The sequence below is a fragment of the Dromiciops gliroides genome, chromosome 1, assembly GCF_019393635.1.
Source record: "Dromiciops gliroides isolate mDroGli1 chromosome 1, mDroGli1.pri, whole genome shotgun sequence".
Lineage (NCBI taxonomy): Eukaryota > Metazoa > Chordata > Mammalia > Microbiotheria > Microbiotheriidae > Dromiciops > Dromiciops gliroides.
The window spans coordinates 21732380-21753000 of NC_057861.1; the positions used below are offsets into that span (position 1 = coordinate 21732380).

The following is a 20621-nucleotide window of genomic DNA, read 5'->3' on the forward strand; positions in this document are numbered from 1 at the left end:
TCCTTATTCAATAAACCTCAGTGGTTCCCTTTCACTGATGACATCAAATATAAAATCCTCTGTTTGGCATTCAAAGCCCTTCATAATCTGCCTTCCCCTGACCTTTTTCCTCTTCTTATATCTTACACCCCTCCCCCATATACTCTATGATTCAGTGACATTGTCCTCCTTACTTTTCCTTAAATATGACACTCCATTCCCTGAGTATGGAACTTTCTGGGTGACCCCCATATTTGTAAAGCTCTTTCTTCTCATCTCCATGTCCCTGGCTTTCTTCCCACCTAAAGTCCTACTTTCCATTAAAAGACTTTCCCAATCTCCCTTAATGCAAGTGATTAATTCCCTATAAAATTATTTACAATTTGTCTTTTATATCCAATCTAGCTTGTTTGCAACTAGATGATGCAGTAGATAGAGCCTGGAATCAGGAGGACCTGAGTTTAAATCCTTCCCTAGACATGTACTATCTGTGTGACCCTGGACAAGTCATTTAACCCTGTTCGCCTCAGTTTCCTCATCTGTCAAATGAGCTGGAGAAGGAAATGGCAAATCACTCCAGTATCTCTGCCAAGAAAACCCCCAAAATGGAGTCACAGAGAGTAGGACATGACTGAAACAATTACAGTAACAGCAGCAGAAACAAAATCTTGTTTTCTAGTAGGTGTTTGTCTATTGTCTCCTATGTTAGATTGTGAGCTCCTTGAGAGCAGAAACTGTTTTTTTTTTCTTTCCTTGAATTCCCCAGCACTTAGTACAGTGTCTGCACATGCTAGGGACTTAATAAATGCTTGTTGGTTGGCTGACCGACTGATTGACTGACTGACTAACTTAAAGACACCATAGAGAACTTCTAACCCCATCTTTTCACTTTCACTTGGTGACTGTCAGTTACCAAGATAAGAAAGGACTTGCCTAGGGTATCCCAAATAGCAAGTAGTAGTCTGAATTTGCACTCAGGTCCACTGACTCCTAATCCAGCACTTTCTTCCCTGCCCTATATTAAGATGCTCTTTTAAATTTTGTACAGAGTCTCTGATACCAGAAATGTCAGGTTGGGGAAATAAGCCAATTCATTCACTGCTTTTTTTCAGGCAGTCACAGACCCCTGATTTTGCTGTTGTTGTTTAGTCATTTCAGTCATGTCTGAATCTTCATGACCCCATTTGGGGTTTTATTGGCAGAGATACTAGAATAGTCTGCCATTTCCTTCTTCAGTCCATTTATAGATGAGGAAACAGAGACAAACAAGGTTAAGGGACTTGCCCAGGGTCACATAGCTAGTAAGTGTCTGAGGCTGGATTTGAGCTCAGGAAGATGAGTCTTCCTGACTCCAGGATCAGTACACTGTGGCACACCTAGCTGCTTCAAATCCCTAATTACCATAGAATTGGGGGATTCCCATCTAGAGTCCCATGGGCCTTCTGGGTCCTCTTCTCAGTCTTTCGAAGTTGGAAAAAATATGCTTATCTGCTAAATAATCTGTTCCTTCTGCCTCTTTTTTCTTCCTTCAGACACTCTGTCAGTGCCTCGATGGTCTCCTCAGATTCCTCGAAGAGATCTAGGCAACTCAATAAAACACAGGTAGGCTGGATTTGGGGGACGGGAAAAGGGAAGTGGGATGGTGTTCATACTTTGTTTCTCTGCAGTGAAAGATGGTGCCTGGACTAACCAACATTTATATAGCACTTTAGGGATGACAAAGTGCTTTACATATGCCATCACATTTGACCCTTACAGCATTCAGAGGTAGGTGCTATCACCTCCATTTTACAGATGAGGAAACTGAGCCAACAAGTGCCTATTAAGTTCCTATTCTTTTCCGAGCTCTGGGCCAAGCCTTTTATAAATCCTTTGATCTTCACTATTCTAAAAGGTAGAGGTTATTATTTTTCCCATTTTCTATGCAGTTGAGGGAATAGAGGCAAACAGAAGTTAGATGACATGCCCATGGTTACAAAACTAGGAAGTGTCTGTGGCTGGACTGGAATTCAGGTCTTCTTGACTCCAGATCCAGGACTCTGCGCATAGTACCACCCAGCTTCCCCAAGGAGGTCAGAGTCAGGATGATATAGCTCCAGCCCTGGCACTTAGAAGGTGCTTAAATGCTTGCCAATTTGATATTACCTCTCTGGGCCTCAGTTTCCTCATTTGTGAAGTAAGAGATTTGAATTACATGACCTTATAAAGTCCCTTGCAACTTGAAATATATGGATGGGCCTATGATTTGGAGAATTCCTCAGCAGAGCCTCAGGACTGTTTGGCTCCCTCTTGCACAGAACAGCTTTCCTGATATCCCAGAATTCCCCTCAGGTCACTCCACTGAGAGCAGGGTAGCTGCTGCTCAGACTCATGTCCAGCCACCTCCCTGGTATCTTGGCCTGAAGCCATTCCCTTCCCAAGAGATCCTGGTGATCTCCAGGGAGAGATGATAGGGGAGGCACTGAAAGGAGCTGCGTTGGGGGCAGGAGCCACCCACCTCTCTAATGCTGTGTCTCCTGGTCCAAATTTCTTCTCTCACTTCACTGTATCAGATCTTTGACTTCCTGCTGTGATCATTCCTTCCTGATTGGTGGAAAAATGAGTTGTGAGATGAGCTTTCATATTACCATTTCCACTGCTGGTAAGTCCCCAAGGTCATGATCAAATGGCCACAGTCACTCTATGAAAAAGGCCTCTAATGACTTTGTAAGGGAAGAGAGACAGAGAGAAAGACAGAGACCAAGAGGTAGAGAAAGAGACACAGAGAGATATAGAGAAAGAGACAGATAAACAAAGATAGTAAGAGACAGAGACAGAGAGAAAGAGAGAAGCCACAGAGACAGAGACTGAGAGACAGATAAAATAAAGACAGAGACAGGGGAGAGAGAAGATAGAGACAGAGAGAAGAAGAAAGAGAAAGAGAAAGACATGAGAGAGAAATGACACACAGAGAGACAGAGAGAGAGGGAGAGGGAGAAGACAGAGACAGAAAGAAAGAGGAAGAAAGACAAAGGAGACAGGTGAAGAAAGAGAGAGACAGAAAAGGAGAGACAAAGAGAGACATAGAGAGACAGAGAGAAGGAAAGAGACAGAGACAGAAACAGAGAGGGAGACAAGGAGACAGACATAGAGACAGATACAGAGGGGGGGTGAGGAGGAGGGAGGAGAAACAGAGACAGGGGAGGGGGAAAGAGAGAAAGAGAGTGTGTCATTTTTTGACATTGTATCTTGAGCGCCTGTCTTATAGTAGGTGCTTATTCATTCATTATGTCATTTGATAGAAGACATGGTCCCAGTTCTGCTTGGTGGCAAATATATAGATAGAACTGACAAATAGATGGCCCAGTGAATAGAGTGCTGGGCCTAGAATAGGAAGACAACTTCAAATCCAGTCTCGGACACTTACTCGCGGTGTAACCCTGGGCAAATTAATTCATCTCTGCCTGCCTTGGTTTTCTCATCTGTAAAATAGGGTGAATAATAGCACTTTTCTCCTATGGTTATTATGAGGATCAAATGAGATGATATTTGCAAATGCTTTACCAAACCTAAAGCACTCTATAAATGCTAGCTATTGTTAATTATTATTAAGGTGTTGAGTTCATTGTAATCTTAATGGAAAGAAATGCTTCTTAATGATCAGAGCTATTTAGAAATCGAATGGGTAACTGAGATTATAAATCAGATTGCAGCTCTAGAGCTGGAAGTGACATGAGAGGTCATTTGGTCCAAGCCCCTCATTTTACAGAGCAGGAAAATGAGTCTCCAATGTGGTCGAGCCAAGATTAAAACATTTGAAACTAGGTCTTCCATTTCTAAATTCAATGTCAGGGGCAGCTAAGTGGCAAGGTGCAGCTAGGTGGTGCAGTGGATAGAGCACTGGCCCTGGAGTCAAGAGGACCTGAGTTCAAATCTGGTCTCAGACACTTGACACTTACTAGCTGTATGACCCTGGGCAAGTCACTTAAACCCAATAGCCTCACCAAAAAAAACAATAATAAATTCAATGTCTATTTCCCCCTTACTGAAGGTCTCCATGCAAAAGTTAGATGGTCACTCTTTGGGAAATTCTATAAAAGGGATTTTTGTTCAAGGACTACATGAGCCTCTGAAGTCCCTTACCACTCTGAAATTCTTGAATTTCTGAAGATGCTAATAATTTAAGTTGCCTCCTTACTTATGCTGCCCTTGGCCCAGCAGGTACCCTGCCCTCACAAAATGCACTGGATCTAGGCTTAAGTGGACCAAGTTCAATCTGGGATAAGTGTTCCTCTAAAAAGTTTTTCTTGCACTCATCATGTCACCACTCTAATGCAGAACATTAGGGAAATTTCTGAGAGTTTAGGCTTGGCTTGGGTGTAAGGTTTCCCTAAAGGACATCAACAAAAGTCCATTCTAGTAAGTGTACAACATAGTAGATATTTCCTCCATCACAAAAAATTCGTTAATACACAAGACTCATAAACATTCTTCGACAGATTTTTAAAATAAGAAACAATAGTCTTTCACTCCTATTATACTCTTCTGGAAGAAATAAATTTCCAGGAGAGTTGGAGTAATTCTGAGAGATATTTTCTGTTCACCTCCAATATGGATTGTCTGAACAGCAGCTCAGGGTCTGTTATCATCTGGTCAGTCAGGCATGCATTACTCATTCTCCTGGGAGCAGTCATCTACTTCTCCGGGAGGGGTGTAGTTGCAGGAAGCTGCTTCCCTCGGGTAACCAACACCCCATTCAGTGACCCAGACCTCTCATTCTCATGAGGCAAACATTCATCTTTCAAGATTTCTGTTCTCAGGGAAAGAGACACAAAGCAGAGGAGGCAGCTGAGGACTTCAGACTGAGCCTCAACCTCAAGTGGCAAATACATATGGTTGCTACCTGTTCTGTAGTTTCCATAGCTGCTATTAGAAAGGGACAGAAGGAATAATAACAATAGCAATGCAATAATAATATAATAACAATGTAATGATAATAATAGTAGCCATTTATATATTTCTTAAAGGTTTGCAAAATGCTTTACAAATATTCTTATTTCAACCTCCTTCAGACATAGGTGTTATTATTATGCTCTTTTTACACATGAGGAAACTGAGGCAGGTAGAAGTTAAATGTCTTGTCTGGGGTCACACAGCTAGTGTTGGAGGCAGCATTTGAACTCAGATCTTCCTGGCTCCGGTTCCAGCTCCAGCACTCTAGCCACGGTATAGTGGCTAAAGAAAAAAAAATTCCTCCCCTTCTCCATGGACTGAGTATCAAGAAAAAGCAAACTTGTAAAAAGAGGTGTTTTCTCCTCATTTGCTTCTCTAGCTTACTGAGGTCTATTGGCTTAATCACCAATCATCACTGACCTACCCTCCCACCCCTACCCTGACACAAGGACCAAGAGACCAACTGGGAGCTCCTGTGTTGAGGGAATCACTGAGAGGATCCAGGTATAGGGTTAGCCCTTTGCATATTCCACAATATAGCCTTGCATGATTGGATTTGTGTCTAGTGATATCTCTTGAAGCTGAGCCACCACTGACCTCCTTCTGGGGGAACTCTTCCACAGAACCTATCCTGGGATCCAGGGCAGAATTGCCCTTGGTTTATTTTCCATGGGTGAACCCTGAGTGACTTGCAGGCTGTGTTCTACCTCCGCCCTCCCCACCCCCTCACCCAGGGAGGGTTGGGAGTATACCCTGAAGCTTCAGTGAGCATTTCACTCTGCTCGAGCTGTGTTGTCCCAGCTGTCAAGCCCATGGGGGGAAAAGAGGGTTCGCTTCAGCTCACAGCTCCCACTAATTAACTGTAACGAAGCTCCAATTCTGGCTGATGAGCCTGATATAAATCACATGCCTCCAAGCCAATACATACTCAAAAACGAATACTTACTTGCCCATGGAAGTCCCCGAAGTTTCTGTGAAGAGTCCCCCACAGGCCATCTGAAATGAAAAGTTACTGAAAACATATCACATGCAGAGAAAACAGCCACCTTGGGGCCTCACAAAACAGATTATCTGGAGAGGGACCTGGGGACATGCAATCAGTTTATACTTCTACTCTGGTCCTAGGCTGGTGACAATAACAATTAATACAGGAGCACCAGTCCTTGTAGGTCTATTTTCAGTTAGGTTTAAGTCATTTGAATTCAACATGCACTGTGGAGTACCTCCCATGTGCAAGGTATCTCGCTAGGCTCTAGAGATAGAGACAAAATTCAAATAGTGCCTGCCCTTACGGAGCTTAGATTCCATGGAATGAAGTAAATACAAGGATTTTATTTTAAACCATACTGTTGAATGAATAAATTTATTATTCAAAGCATTTATTAAGCATCATGTGCCATGCTCTGTGCTAGGTATTGGGCATGAAAAAGACCAAAAAAGTCAGTTCTTACCCTCAGGGAGCTTGTACTCTATGGAGGAAAACAACATACATATACACTGAGAAGTAAATAAATGTGGTGGGTGAAAGATGAAATGACCGAGGAAACAAAGGTTCAATCTTCTGAGCATATCCATTTATTAAGCAATGTATGGCAATTGCCCAATAAACCAAGACCATACCTTTTCAGCTTAGGGCTGGACTCCAATACAGGGGGAGACAGACTTTTTTTTTTAAGTGAGGCAATTGGGTTTAAGTGACTTGCCCAGGGTCACACAGCTAGTAAGTGTCAAGTGTCTGAGGCCGGATTTGAACTCAGGTACTCCTGACTCCAGGGCCGGTGCTCTATCCACTGTGCCACCTAGCTGCCCTGGGAGACAGACTTTTATACATTAAAAACAATTAGTCAAATAAAACCAATGGATTAAAAGGAAACAAGGAAAGATGAAGGACTTTCCAAGTTGGGAGGGGGAGAGCAAACAGGGGCAATTCTCTGAAATCAGAAAAGGAAGCTTCCTTGTCCCCAACAAGTATCTGTAAACAATCAAAGGAATATGCAAACAATAACTTATTGATAAGTACTGGCCTGTTTTCAGATAAGACAGATGAGCTGCTTGAGATGTACAACTGTAAGAAAGAAAACTCCTTTCCTCAGTCATTGGATTTGATTGGGTTTCTCATCAGCAAAGCCTAAATCCTTAGTTAAGAGTTTCTAAACAGCAAGTGCGGTAGTCCAGCTTCCTGGCTATGAAGGGCTAGGTTCAGACAATGCAATAAGGTTTTCTCCCAATTCCCACAATTGAATAAACTCTTCTTACAAGACAGAATTTAGACTAGACCCTTAAGTGACTAGAAAGGGAACTGAACTAGTTCTAGAACTGAGTCACAAGATGGAGTCAGCGTGATTCACTCAATTCCCACAATTAACACTTTGCTGTCCCAATCCCTTCGTTTCCCTCAATTTCTTCACTAAAACGTGTTTTTCTTTTAAGCAGATTTATGAATGAACAAATAAATGAATGAAAAAGTATTTATTAAGCACTATATACCATATACCGTGCTAAGTGTTGGATATAAAAAGACAAAACAAAACATTCCCTGTCCTCAAGGAGCTTCAGTTCTGTGGATGAAAATAACACAGAGAAGTAAATAAAAGTTGTTGGGAGGTTTTGTTTTTTTTTTAGCCAGATTTGTGAATAAACCAACAAATAAATGAAAAAGGATTAAACAGTATTATGAGCTAAGCACTGGGGATACAAATAGAAGAGTCGAAATAGTTCCTGGTCAAAAAGAACTCACACACTAAGTGGATGAAACAATATGGAAAGGAAAATTCAGTTGCAGATTGGATGGAAATGACTAGACATCGTAAATGTGTTGTGGTGAGGCAGATGGCAGACCTCCTTAGGTTGTATCCCTAGGTCATCTGACAGTGCTTGAGGGATGAAAGCTGCAGTTTTCCCAAGTGTCAGGATCCTTTGATGAGGGAGCCCCCTCAATCAACTGAGATATACAGGAACCTTATGTAAAGTGCTTTGTCAAGTATAAAGGGTTATATGAATTCTAACCATTGTATTTCCATCACCAGCCTAGATGGCATTTTCTCTGCAATTTATGGCTTTAGAGAGTTGCCTAAGGGACTAAGAGAATGTGTCTTACTCAGGGTCACACAGCACAGTAGGCATCAGAAGTGAGACTTGAACTCAGGTCTTTCTGACTCTGAGGCAATCTCTCTATCCAGTCATACCTAGTTGCTTCTCAGATATATAAAGAGTAGTACACAAAGAAAAAGGAAATACAAAGTCAGTTTGGGTATCAGGAGTGAGTCCTTCCAATGGGAATAATGGAGAAAGGTCTTCTGTAATAGATAACACCTGAGCTCCTAATCATGCCAGTCTTTGGTGTAGCACTAATGCCTGCTGGGACTTTAAGGAGGCTCCATCTTGACACCAATAATGCCTCTACTCAGTTCTTGAAAAAGGATTCTAACTTTGCAAAGCACCTTAATTATCCTTGTTGTTAAGTAATTTTTTTTCAGTTGTGCCCCAAACTCCTTGTCTCATTTGGGGTTTTCTTGGCAAAGATTCTTGTGTGATTTGGCATTTCCTTCTCCAGCTCATTTTGCATATGGGGAAATTGAGTCACATGGGGTTAAGTGACTTGCCCAGGATTACACTTAGTGTCTGAGGCCAGATTTGAACTCATGAAGATGAGAGTTTCTGGTTTTAAGCCCTATCCATCATGCCACATAGCTGCCTCTAATTATCCCTTTAACAAATATTACTATGACCATTTGTCAGATCAGGGAAATGAAGTCATGTAGGTTAAATGGTTCGCCAATTGTTGACAGAGTTTGAACTAGGTTCAAATCTGTACTCTTTCCAGGCCTCTTTGCCTCTTTTTTGTATTTCCCAGTGCTTGGCACAGTGCCTGGCACTGTATTTGGGATTTTTTTTGTAAACTCCTGTGGTTTGGGACTCCTGGTGTGGAAACACCCTTCACAGATAGAGATCCACACGTTGTCGTAGCTGCCTAGAGTACTGTAGTTAAGTGACTTGCCCAGGTTACAGCTGTTTCAGAGCAGTTGGAGTCAAATGGGCCAGGGATTGTAATTATCAGAAGCAAGAAGATCAACAGTCAATGAGGCTAGATCCCCTATTCCATACTCTGTCTCCTGAGATAAGAACAGTAATTTAAACTTGACACCCTTTTGGAATTTCAGGGTCCTGAGCTCTTCTGGGCCTTCTTGAAGTGGTCCAATAATGGTTACTTGCTTTCTCTTTGGAGGCTGCTACTGGTAGTTTCAGAACCATTTCCTTCTTCCTATCTTTTCCATGTAAAATCATCTTTCCAAGAGGCAGCAGTTGATTACCCAGAACAACATGGTGGGAAATTAAGAGCCATGTGGTCTCACAAAACAGTGAGGAGCAGTTGGGGTCAGGGGGAAGAGTTTGCAAAAAAGTTGGAGGAAGACCTGGAGTATGAGGGAGTAGAAGGATTGTTGGATCGAATAGAAAGTAACCTAGGCAGCCATTTAACCAATATCCGCAAAAGAATCCCTGTTATAGCATGGCCAGCTAGGTGGCACAGTGGATAGAGTCTGGAAGTCAGGAAGAGATGAGTTCAAATCCAACTTCAGACACAACCATTCGCCTCAGTTTCCTCATCTGTGAAATAAGGTGGCAAAGGAAAATGGCATCTTTGCCAAGAAAACCTCAGATTGGGACCTGATCAAACATCTCACAAACAGGCAACTTTCCAATACTCTAACTTGAGGAGGAAGTGACCAACAGCTTTGATACAGGACATTTCTCACCTTAAGCTCCCTACCCTAAAGAGTCCACTCTCTTTCCTTCTATTCTGTTCATGTCGTTGCCCAGGGCGAAACCATAAGTTCCTTGAGGGTAGGGATTGTTTTCACTTCTGTCTTTATATCTCTAGCGCTTAACACAGTGCTTGGCACATAAGTGCTTAATAAATGTTTATTGACTGTTACATAGGCAGCTATAATATAAATTATTCCATGATAAGAACTAGCATTTATGTAGCAGTTTACATAAGTTATCTGAATTGAGGCTCACAACAACCATGGGAGGCGGGAGCTTTAATTATTATGAGGAAACTGAGCGAGATTAAATGATTTGCCCAGGGCTGAAAAGCCTCTGAGGTGTGATTTTAACTCGTGTTCCCCACTCTCACACACAACCTAGCTGCCTCCCTGAAGCTAAATGCACTTAGTACACGGAAAGTGATAGTAAAGTGCCCCCATTGGGACCAAGCTCCCAGGTGTTGCCCAAAGCTAACCAACTAGAAGAGCACTTTAGCTCTTCCCCGTTTGAGGAGAAAGGGGTGTGCTCACCCTTGGGGTGCAGAGTGTGGAGGTCCAGAGAAATTCCTAGAGACTTATCACTCTCTCATGTCAGGGTAACTAGGCAGTGCAGTGGATATCATACTAAGCCCGGAGTTGGGAAGACCCGAGTTCAAATGAGGCCTCAGACACTAGCTGGGCAAATCACTTCACCTTGTTTGCCTTAGTTTCTTCATCTGTAAAATGATCTGGAGAAGGAAATGGCAAATCACTCTAATATTTTTGTCAAGGAAACCCCTAAATCAGGTCATGAAGAGTTGGACACAACTGAAACGACTGAACAGGGCTATCTCTTCTAGGAGGAGAAAGGCAGTTGCAAAGAGGCTAACATAAGGGAAAAACACCCTAAAAATCAGAGCTGTTAAGTGGAATAGGTTGCAGAAAGGGAAGAGTCAAAGCAATTTATTAGGCACATAAGCCTCATTTGTAAATCCATGTTGTTTTACTGACTTAGTTGTTTTTGTCTTCCTTAGATCTCTGAGGCCAAATTGGGGAGAGCTAGACATCTGTTTGAGTAAAGGAGAGGACCATACCCCTCCCCCCTCCCCTCTTCCCCCCTCCCCCCTCCCCTCTTCCCCCCTCCCCCCTCCCCTCTTCCCCCCTCCCCCCTCCCCTCTTCCCCCCTCCCCCCTCCCCTCTTCCCCCCTCCCCCCTCCCCTCTTCCCCCCTCCCCCCTCCCCTCTTCCCCCCTCCCCCCTCCCCTCTTCCCCCCTCCCCCCTCCCCTCTTCCCCCTCCCCCCTCCCCTCTTCCCCCCTCCCCCCTCCCCTCTTCCCCCCTCCCCCCTCCCCTCTTCCCCCCTCCCCCCTCCCCTCTTCCCCCCTCCCCCCTCCCCTCTTCCCCCTCCCCCCTCCCCTCTTCCCCCCTCCCCCCTCCCCTCTTCCCCCTCCCCCCTCCCCTCTTCCCCCCTCCCCCCCTCCCCCCCTCCCCCCTCCCCCCCTCCCCCCCTCCCCCCTCCCCCTTCATAGGCTCAGGCACCAATTTATATAATCACATCCAACTTTCATTTCAACTCAGATCCAGCTGAGATTAGATACAACTCCAGCTGATACTGATAAAAATCGAAAATTCACTCTGACCTGGCAACCTTCAATAAATTTCCCATTCCCAACCCTGCTGGTTGAAGCCTGTCTCCTGGAAAAGAAGCCGGGCCTCAGGCAAGTGGCTGGAGAGATGGATGCAATTAATTTAGCCCCTGCATTTTCTTTGCTCTAGAATTGCCCACTACCCCCCTCCCTTCCTGCTTTAGAATCTAGAAAAGAAGGAGGCCTCAGGAGAGGGTCAGGTTGAGCTGGAAGGGGCAACCCTCATCAAGATGATGATAATAGCTAGCAAGCATTTTATATAAGGTATGTATAAGCATTTATATTAGAGTCTATAAAGCACATTACAAATATGATCTCATTGAATCCTCATAGGAGGTAGGTGCTAGTATTATCCCTATTTTAAAGTTGAGGAAACTGAGGCAAACAGAGGTAAAATGACTTGCCAAGGGTTACACAGCTAGTATGTGTCCGAGACTGGATTTGCACTCAGGCCTTCCCAACTCCAGATCCAGTGTTTTAACCACTGACTCCTCTAGTTCCTCTGTATACCAAGTGACTCATGTAGAGAAGACCCAGGTTCAAGTCCCACTCTCCTGTGTGACCTTGGGTATTCAATTCCCTTGTCTACCTCAGTTTCTTTCCTTGTAAAATGAGAAAGTTGGACAAGTTGATCTCTGGGGGCCTTTCTAGTTCTAAATTGTAGCTCAAGTTGGTATATAAGTTCATTAAGGCTTATAAAACACTTTCTTCAACTAGTCCTGTGAGGTAGGCCCTGCAGACATTCTTATCTCCATTTAACAGATTAAGAAATGGAAGCTAAGTGAGGTTTAGGTGCATTATTGTTGAGCACTGAAATAGATTTGAACCTCAATCTCCTCTGTTTATGTGATGAATGTACCTACTTAATTATCTGTTGTCTTCCCCTGTCATAATGACAGGGGTTGTTCTTATCTTTTTTGTGTCCTCAGACCTAAACTCTTAAATGCTTATTTATTGACTGATACCAGGGCTCTTTTGACTACAAGTTCAGCGTTATAGGGTTTATGAGAAATGAAAGGGACTTTGGAAGTTATCTAACCCTTTAACTCTGTTTTACAGATGTGAAAACTGAAGCCAGTGCATAGGCCAAGGTCCCAAAACAAAAATGGAAGAGTTAGGATTTGAACTCAGATCCAAGCACTGTGGGGAATATAGAGAGCCAGGCCTGGAGTGAGGAAGACTCATCTTCCTGAGTTCGATCTAACCTCAGATACTTACTAGCTGTGTGACCCTGGGCAAGTCACTTTATCCTGTTTCCCTCTGTTTCCTCATGTGTAAAATGAGCTGGAAAAGAAAATGGCAAACTACTCCAGGATCTTTGCCAAGAAAACCCCAAATGGGGTCACAAAGAGTCAGACATGACTCAAACTACTAAACAACAGGAACCAATAACGCTAAATCTAACTCTTCTGCTTTAGTGCTCTTCCCCTGATGCCGTTCCCTTGTACTCTGCTGACTACAATCCACTGACCTGACAATGCATCCTCTAAAGTTGAATGTCCCAGTTATATAGATGACTTCCTCAATGGTTACATCATCCACTAGTATATGGATGAGTCAGCCATAGTGGCCCTTCATCTTCTAAATGCAATTTCTAAAACTCAGATCAGACCAACTCATGACCTTCTGCCATCTTCAATGGCTCCCTATTTCCAATGGGATAAAATAATGAATCATCAGTCTGGCATCTAAAGCCCTCCACAATCTGGCTCCCATTTATCTTTATGGCCATATTTTATAGTATTTCCTTTCATGCATTCAATACCCATTACTGTGTTGTGAAAGCTGATTGTTAAATTTTCAGAGTACGCATTTGTACCTTGGAAATCAAATACTAAAATTCAGGGTTTGCTTTATTGTTTTGTTGATTTTCTAGACTTCAGAATGTGATAGGGAAAATGTTGGTGATGTATCTTAAACTTTAAAATGTATCATGCAGACCTTTCTGAGAGCCAGTTGTTAAGCCTGTATGCTTTTTTTCCCCAAGCTCCAGCCAAAAGGACCTTCTGGCTATTCACTGAACATGAGTCCATTTCCTTCTCTATGCCTTTGCATAGGTCATGCTCCATGCCTGGAATGCACTCCTTCTGGAATGCCTAGCCTCCTTCAAAATGCAGCTCAGGGATCAAACAAAAGGGAAAAGGGCCTATATGCACAAAAATCTTTATAACAACTCTTATCTTTTGTGGTGGTAAAGAATTGGAAAGTAAGGGGATGCTCTTCATTTGGGTAATGGGGAGCAAGCTGTGACATATGATTGTGCTATAAAAATTATAAGCAGGATGGTTTCAGAAAAATCTGGGAAGTCTTATATTAATTGATACAAAGCGAAAGCGAACAGAACCAGGGGAACATTGTACAAAATAATAACAATAATGTAGGTATAATCAACTGTGAAAGACTCAGCTACTCTAATTAATAAAATTATCTAAGACAGTTCCAAAGGACTCCTGATGAAAAGTGCTATCCGCCTCCACAGAGAGAACTGATAAACTCTCAGTGCAGATTGAAGCATATTTTTTAAACTTTATTTTTCCTATTTGTTGGGTGTATGTGTGTTTTCTTTTGCAACATGGCTAACATGGAAATATGTTTTGTATAACTATTTATATAATCAATAATTTTTTGCCTTCTATAGGGGTAGGGAAGGAGAAGACAGAAAATTTGGAACTCAAAATTTTTTAAATGATTGTTAAAATTTTTCAAAATGCAATTGGGAAATATTTAATGAAGTAAAATTATTTTAAAATGCAGCTCTGGGCCCACCTCCTTCAGAAAGCCTCTCCTGATCCCCCATTATTAGTTCTCTCACCCTCTTGGAATTCATTGATATAGTTGTACATACTTGGTATCTTTCCCCCATCTCTATTAGAAAGCAAACTTCTTGGGGTAGCTGGGTGGCTCAGTGGATAAAGCACCAGCCCTGGTTTCAGGAGGATCTGAGTTCAAATCAGACCTCAGACACTTGACACTCATTAGCTGTGTGACCCTGGGCAAGTCACTTAAAGAAGAAGAATGCAAACTTCTGGAGAGCAAGGATTGATTCATATTTTTTCCTTACCTACAACTCTGGCTCTCGTATAATAGGCATTTAATTGAAATGAAATGGATTTAATTAGCAACTACCTGGTTCTTCCTGGTTTGAAGGAAGGCAAACATCAGTAAGTACCTACCCAGCAAGATTATAAATAGGGGCTTGATATGTAGGAAAATTTCCTTGAAACTAGGACTAAAGTAGTATGGACTACATGGGAACCATGGGAACCACACTGGGAACCTATAAAGTAAGGCTGAACGACCTCTTTTAGGGTACGTTGTCAGGCACCTGAGATCCTTTGCAGCTTTGTAATTCCACCGTTGCTTTGCCAGACCCATCCTTCTCTCACTCCTGCCCTACCATGGAAGACAGCACAGAATAGTGGAAAAAATCCTACAGGTTGGTGTCAGAGAGCCTGGCTTCAAATCCAAAGTAAGCCACTAGGAAATGACAGGATTGGATTAAATTGTCTCTGAGGTCCTTTCCAGCCCTAAATCTATGGTCCTTTGATCCTAAGTCACTTCACCAACCTGGGCGTCAGTTTCCTCACCCATAAAATGATAGGGTTCATTCCAGAGGTCCCTTTAAGCTCTAGAACTATCAGCCCAATATCAGGCTTTCACCTAAGAACCACACTGGCTTTGGGACTCAGTTGGTCCACTTGAGTGACCCTCCAGTTCAAGTCCATGTTTGAGGTTGATCAGTTGATTTCTATTTGTCCCCTAACTCAGACTCTTTCTTTTTTCAGATTTTCCACCAAGTACTGGATGAGTCAGACTTGTACCGTCTGTGGGAAAGGAATGTTGTTTGGACTGAAATGTAAAAACTGCAAGTAGGTATCCAAAATTCAAAGTCCCTTATCATGTTGCCTGAAGTCATCAAGAGTCAGTTTGGCCTTGAAGCTGGGTTTCCTGAAACTCAGGGTCTCTGATCTTTCTGTTACTCAGAAGTAGGATCTTAGATGAATTTGTGCACCCAGGGCCCAAATATACGTATCCATAGAAAGAACTGGTGTTGTTGAAATGCCCCTAAAGTCATGAAGTAATTTCTGAATTGGAAGATTTTAGCGTAACAGTGTTCTCAAAATAGGTAACAGGGTAGCTTTTATACTCCCCTGCCAGGACTGGGTAAGATAAGTTATACAGCCTTCCATATTGCTTCTGTTCCTGAGGCTGACTTAAGAAAAACAATTAAACTCCTCTTATAGAAATGAAGAGCAAAGAAGCTCCAAGCATCCTTTTCCCAACTCCCACTTCCACTGACAAGTCAGGTCCCCAAGTTTGGCTAGGTACATCTTCCCCTCAAGGTTCAAAGATAATCTTAATACCATTGACTCAAGCCCCCATCAGTGTGGTTCCTCTCTATAAGATTGTGAGCTAAGAATCATTTAGTCAGGCAGATTTAAGAAGCTTTTAGAAGGGAGTTATTTACTAAGGTGGCACAGAAGATATTATAAAACATTTATCTAAAAGTATATGATAGGCTTTCTCATGAGTATATACAGGAGGCAGCTAGGTGGTACAGTGGATAGAGCACTGGCCCTGGATTCAGGAGGACCCAAGTTAAAATCTGACCTCAGACACTTGACACTCATTAGCTGTGTAACTCTGGGCAAGTCACTTAACCCTCATTGCCCTGCAAAAACAAAAACAAACAAAAACAAAACAAAACAAAAAACCAAAGCAAAATCATGGGTATATACAAAGTCCGCAAGAAGGTGGGCTCAAGCTTAGAATGTAGATGTCATAAAGAGATGACAGAAGTCCTTTTCTACCATTTGTGGGGGTTTTCAGAAGATCTCCTTAAGCATGGTCAATCTGCATTCCTCTCTCCTTGGCTTCTGATGCAGACATTGTTGCTGGCTGATGCAGAGACACCGTTTAGGACACTGAATGGAAGTTGGGAATGGAAGTTCTGTTGACACTGAACCTGAAAAGTCTTCCTCTAATCAAAGATGGAGGGAGGGAAGGAAACCTCACTAAAGATGAAGAAGATTCTCCTTCCTCACCCCCAACCCCCAGGTTGTTCCTTCTCAGGGGGTTCTCCTAGACCTTTATGCTCACAGAAGTTTCTCTAATCCTTTATCCTCCACTCATTTGATAATTTATAGATAATTCCTAAGCCAGTGGTTAAGTTTTCTAGGTCTATTTGAATTACATTCTTGGGCAAAAATGAGTGTAGTTCAAAGGCTTATTCTAACTTAGTCTAAGTCTTTTTAATACATACGTTGGGTCATGTTTTCACCTAGTTAATGGATTAGGGCTAAAATGGAGGTGTTTTTGACTACATCTTTACAGGAAAAAATGCTATGTTTAGGGTCAGAGGTCATGAGTTCTCAGTATGGGATCACATCTTCAGAGCGGAAAGGGTCTTAAAAGGCTATCCTGCATTACTTAAGACAAGTCGCTTCATATTTGTGGACCTCAACCTCCTTTAAATTGAAGGGACTGGGCTATATGGCTTCTTGGTCCAATAAAAAAGGTGTGGCTTTGGTGCTAGAGGACCTGGATTCAAATTCCAGTTCTGCTACTTCCAACCTGAGTGGCCTTGGCCATGTCATCCCACAACTTCCCTGAGTCTAACTTTCTTCATTTATAATAATAAAAAAAGGACTGGGCTATATGGACTCTGAGGTCAATTTGAGCTCCAAATCTTCAATTCCATGAATAGCTTCCAACTAATTTGCATTTCATTTACATGACATCATTTGCATGTCATTTATATGATATGTTGGGAGGCAGTGTGGCACCATATTGGATTGGGAGCTGTGTTCAAATCCTGGCTCTGCCACTTAATATAATGTATGATATGAGAGAGCTACTTCAACACTCCAGGCCTCAGTTTCCTAGTTTGTAATATGAGAAGTTAGGACTAGGCAAAATCTTTATGGCTCAAATCCATGAATCTGTGAAATGATTACTTGTGTGATGTTGGCCAAATCACTTAACCTTCTTGGGCCTAGATTTCTTTTTTCTTTCTTTCTTTTTTTTTTTTTGGTGAGGCAATTGGGGTTAAGTGACTTGCCCAGGGTCACACAGCTAGTAAGTGTCAAGTGTCTGAGGCCAGGTCTGAATTTCTTTATCCATAAAATGAACCTCTGAGCTATCTTCCATCCCAATATAGGTGTTCCTATGATATTCTGTTAGGGTACATATGCAGAAGCATCCCCCTAGTCCATTTTCATTTTGTTACCTTCTCTTTTCTTGGCAAGGCAATCAGAGTTAAGTGACTTGCCCATGGTAACACAGCTAGTAAGTGTCAAGTGTCTGAGGCTGGATTTGAACTCAGGTACTCCTGACTCCAGGGGTAGTGTTCTACCCATTCCACCACCATTTCATTCTAAGGCTCTCTATTTCTTCCCTTCCCCTCTCTTCTCCAATACCTTCTATGTGGTTCTCCTTCAACTGGTCCAGCCATGGAAGCTTAGAAAAACCACTGGTTGGCTGCCCACTGGCTGCTGACCATCCAGGCAGAAAGGATGGCAATGAGGCAGTTGGAGGAGAAATTTTCCTTCTCTCTTGTTCCTCTCCCTTCATTCTTACCTGTGGGATAGAGATTTAGACTGAAGTCCCCTCCATCTTCTCTTAGGAGCCAAATGAATTAATTAGCTAAAGTCTTAACAGCTTTAAGTGCTCTGGGGCCAGATTGGGAGATAATTAGAAGGCATTAACATTACTGAAACTCCTAGTTCCCTGGCATCCTTGGCTATCCTGGATCCCTGTAGGTAAGGAGGTCAGGGTGATTGTCCATGATCCTGTTACCTACAAACCAATGTTAATTGTGTCCAGTCATAGGCTTCTTAATATTCTCTTACATACATGGGTGAGTCAAAAGTGCCTTTTTTAATCCATGTCTAGTCACATCATGTACTTTGGGAAGGGGGGTAATGGCAACCTTCTCATCCTCTCACCTGCAGAGAGGCTTCCTTTGAAGGCAGGTAATTAGGTGACAGGCAAGCAGCTGGGGAGAGGCAATGAGGCTGAAAGCTTCAGAGTTTCGTCCTCAGTACCACTAACTCAGGCTCCCTTCTCCCCTGTGTTCCAGAGGGAAATAGGCAAGTTTTAAGAACAGGCAGTGGTTGGAGGAGGGATAGAAGAAGCCAAGACAGAGAGAGGCAGAGAATTGGGTTACAGTGGGAAAACAATGCTAGCTAGGGACTCAGGGAATCTAGGGTCACATTTCACTTTTGATGCCTATGACTGTGTGACCTTGGTCAAGTCACTTAACTTTTCTAGGCTGAGGGTTCCTAATCTGTACGATGAGGGGAGCTGGACTAGATGGACTCTGGGGTCCCTTCCAGCTGGAGATCTGTGATCAGTGCTTAGACTTCTATGTATGGAAATAGCAGCGAATAGAAAAGGAGTATGACTGGAGAGAAAGCATTGGAGTTTGTCATCATTTGTCAATCATTAAGTTTTTATTTAGCACATGCTGTATGGCAGTTAGTCTCCTAGGTGTTGGGGGTACAAAGACAACAATAAGACAGTGCTTGTCCCTAAGGAAATTAAATTGGGGCAGAGAGAGAGAGAGAGAGAGAGAGAGAGAGAGAGAGAGAGAGAGAGAGAGAGAGAGAGAGAGAGCACTATGTTCATGGATAAATGTATATAGGATACATAGAAAATAAATACAAAATGATTTGAAGGGGGAAATAACTGGGCTTCAGTATCCCCATCTGTACCATGGAAGAAGAAGAATAATTGAAGTATCCTAGGCCCAAGGTAATCACCTTCAACACTCAATGAGAACATCATATACATAAAGTGCTCTGCCATCTTTAAACCGTCATTGGACAGCTGTTACTGTCACCCCTTCCATTTTTGGACAGTTCATGTTGTTAAAGCATTTCGCCTTTTAAAACTTTCTTCCATATAACTCCCAACACTTTGTTCTAGTTCCTCCCTCAGGAGCTCTTCTGAATATTTAATCCCACTAATCTGTCCAACTGGACCCTAAAAATTGCATGCCTGGTTTAGGTATGAAGGCACATCTATTTATATGCAAATTTTATGCAAAACCAGGCACACATTTTGAAATAAAATGCCTTCATATTACAACAGCAACAGGAAAAAAAACATTTATCACAAAACAAAATAAATCAATAAAGTTAGCTTTGGGTTTTTTAAGAGCAATTTATTCTGTCTCTGTGTCTCCATGCCACTGTCTCCCTCCTTTCTTCTCTCCTTTTTGTCTGTCTCTCTGTGTGTCTGTCTATCTCCCTTCTCTACTCTCTCCCCTCTGTCTCTGCCTCTGCCTCTCTCTCCTTTCTCTCTGCATTTTCTGCCTCTCTGTCTCAGTCTCTCTGCCTCACTTTTTTCTGTCTTCTCCCTCTCCCTTTTATCTCTGTCTTTACATTTTTTCTCTGTGTCCCTATCTCTTCTTTGTTTATCTTTCTGTCTGCTCTTTTATACTTCTGTCTCCCTTTCTTCTCACTCTTCTTGATATTTATTTTCCCTCTTCTCTTTAACTGTTTCTCCTTTCTCTGACTCTTCCCCTATCCTCCCTTTTTTCTATCCCCTTCTCACAACTTCCCCATGCTCTGACAGGTGCTTTGTCAATGATATAAATAGACCCGGTTCCTAACTTTTGTGAATTTACAGTCTGACCACACTGTAGTAGTAGTAGTAGTAGTAGTAGTAGTAGTAGTAGTAGTAGCAGTATCAGCAGCAGCAGCACCAGCAGCAGCAGCAGCAGCAGCAGCAGCAGCAGCAGCAGTAGTAGTAGTAGTAGTAGTAGCAGCAGTAGCAGTAGTAGTAGTAGTAGTAGGTGGAGGAGGAGGAGCAGCAGCAGCAGCTGCTAACATAGATGTAGTGTTTTAAGATTTTCACAGTGCTTTACAAATAATCTTATCTGGTCTTCACAAACAACCCTGGAAGGTAGGTGACATTATTATCCCTTTTTTATGGATAAAGAAACTAAGGCAGACATTGGGTAAGTGACTTGCCCAAAGTCACATAGCTGAGGTGAGGCTGGCTTTGGACTCAAGTCTTTCTAATTCCAATTGATCTATCCACTGTACTACTTCTGTAGGCAGTTGGAGGAAAAATGAGGATGATCATGAGCTTACATAGGAATAGGGATAGGGACTCTGTTGATCTCTGGGAAGAGATCACCTGTGGGTAGGTGCTGCTGGCATTATGCTATCCCCATGAAGACAGTGAGGCTCAGAGAGGTGATAAGATTGCCCATGGTCATGCAGCCTAGTTTTGAGCCTAGTTTTCCTGGTTCCAAAGCCAGATCTCTACATCTCTTTTATTATCTCCAAATCATCCACAGAATCACAGGAT

General features: G+C 42.6%; 1 protein-coding gene across 3 annotated transcripts in view; it reads left to right on the plus strand.

The window, feature by feature from the left end:
- KSR2 (kinase suppressor of ras 2) overlaps window positions 1-20621 on the plus strand; it is a 651354-nt gene that overhangs the window by 441914 nt on the left and 188819 nt on the right. For all 3 annotated transcript variants that reach the window (XM_043980701.1, XM_043980709.1, XM_043980704.1), the window contains exons 6-7: window positions 1512-1581; window positions 15086-15169. In XM_043980701.1, coding sequence (XP_043836636.1) covers window positions 1512-1581; window positions 15086-15169 — 154 coding nt within the window. The remainder of the gene's footprint in view (window positions 1-1511; window positions 1582-15085; window positions 15170-20621) is intronic.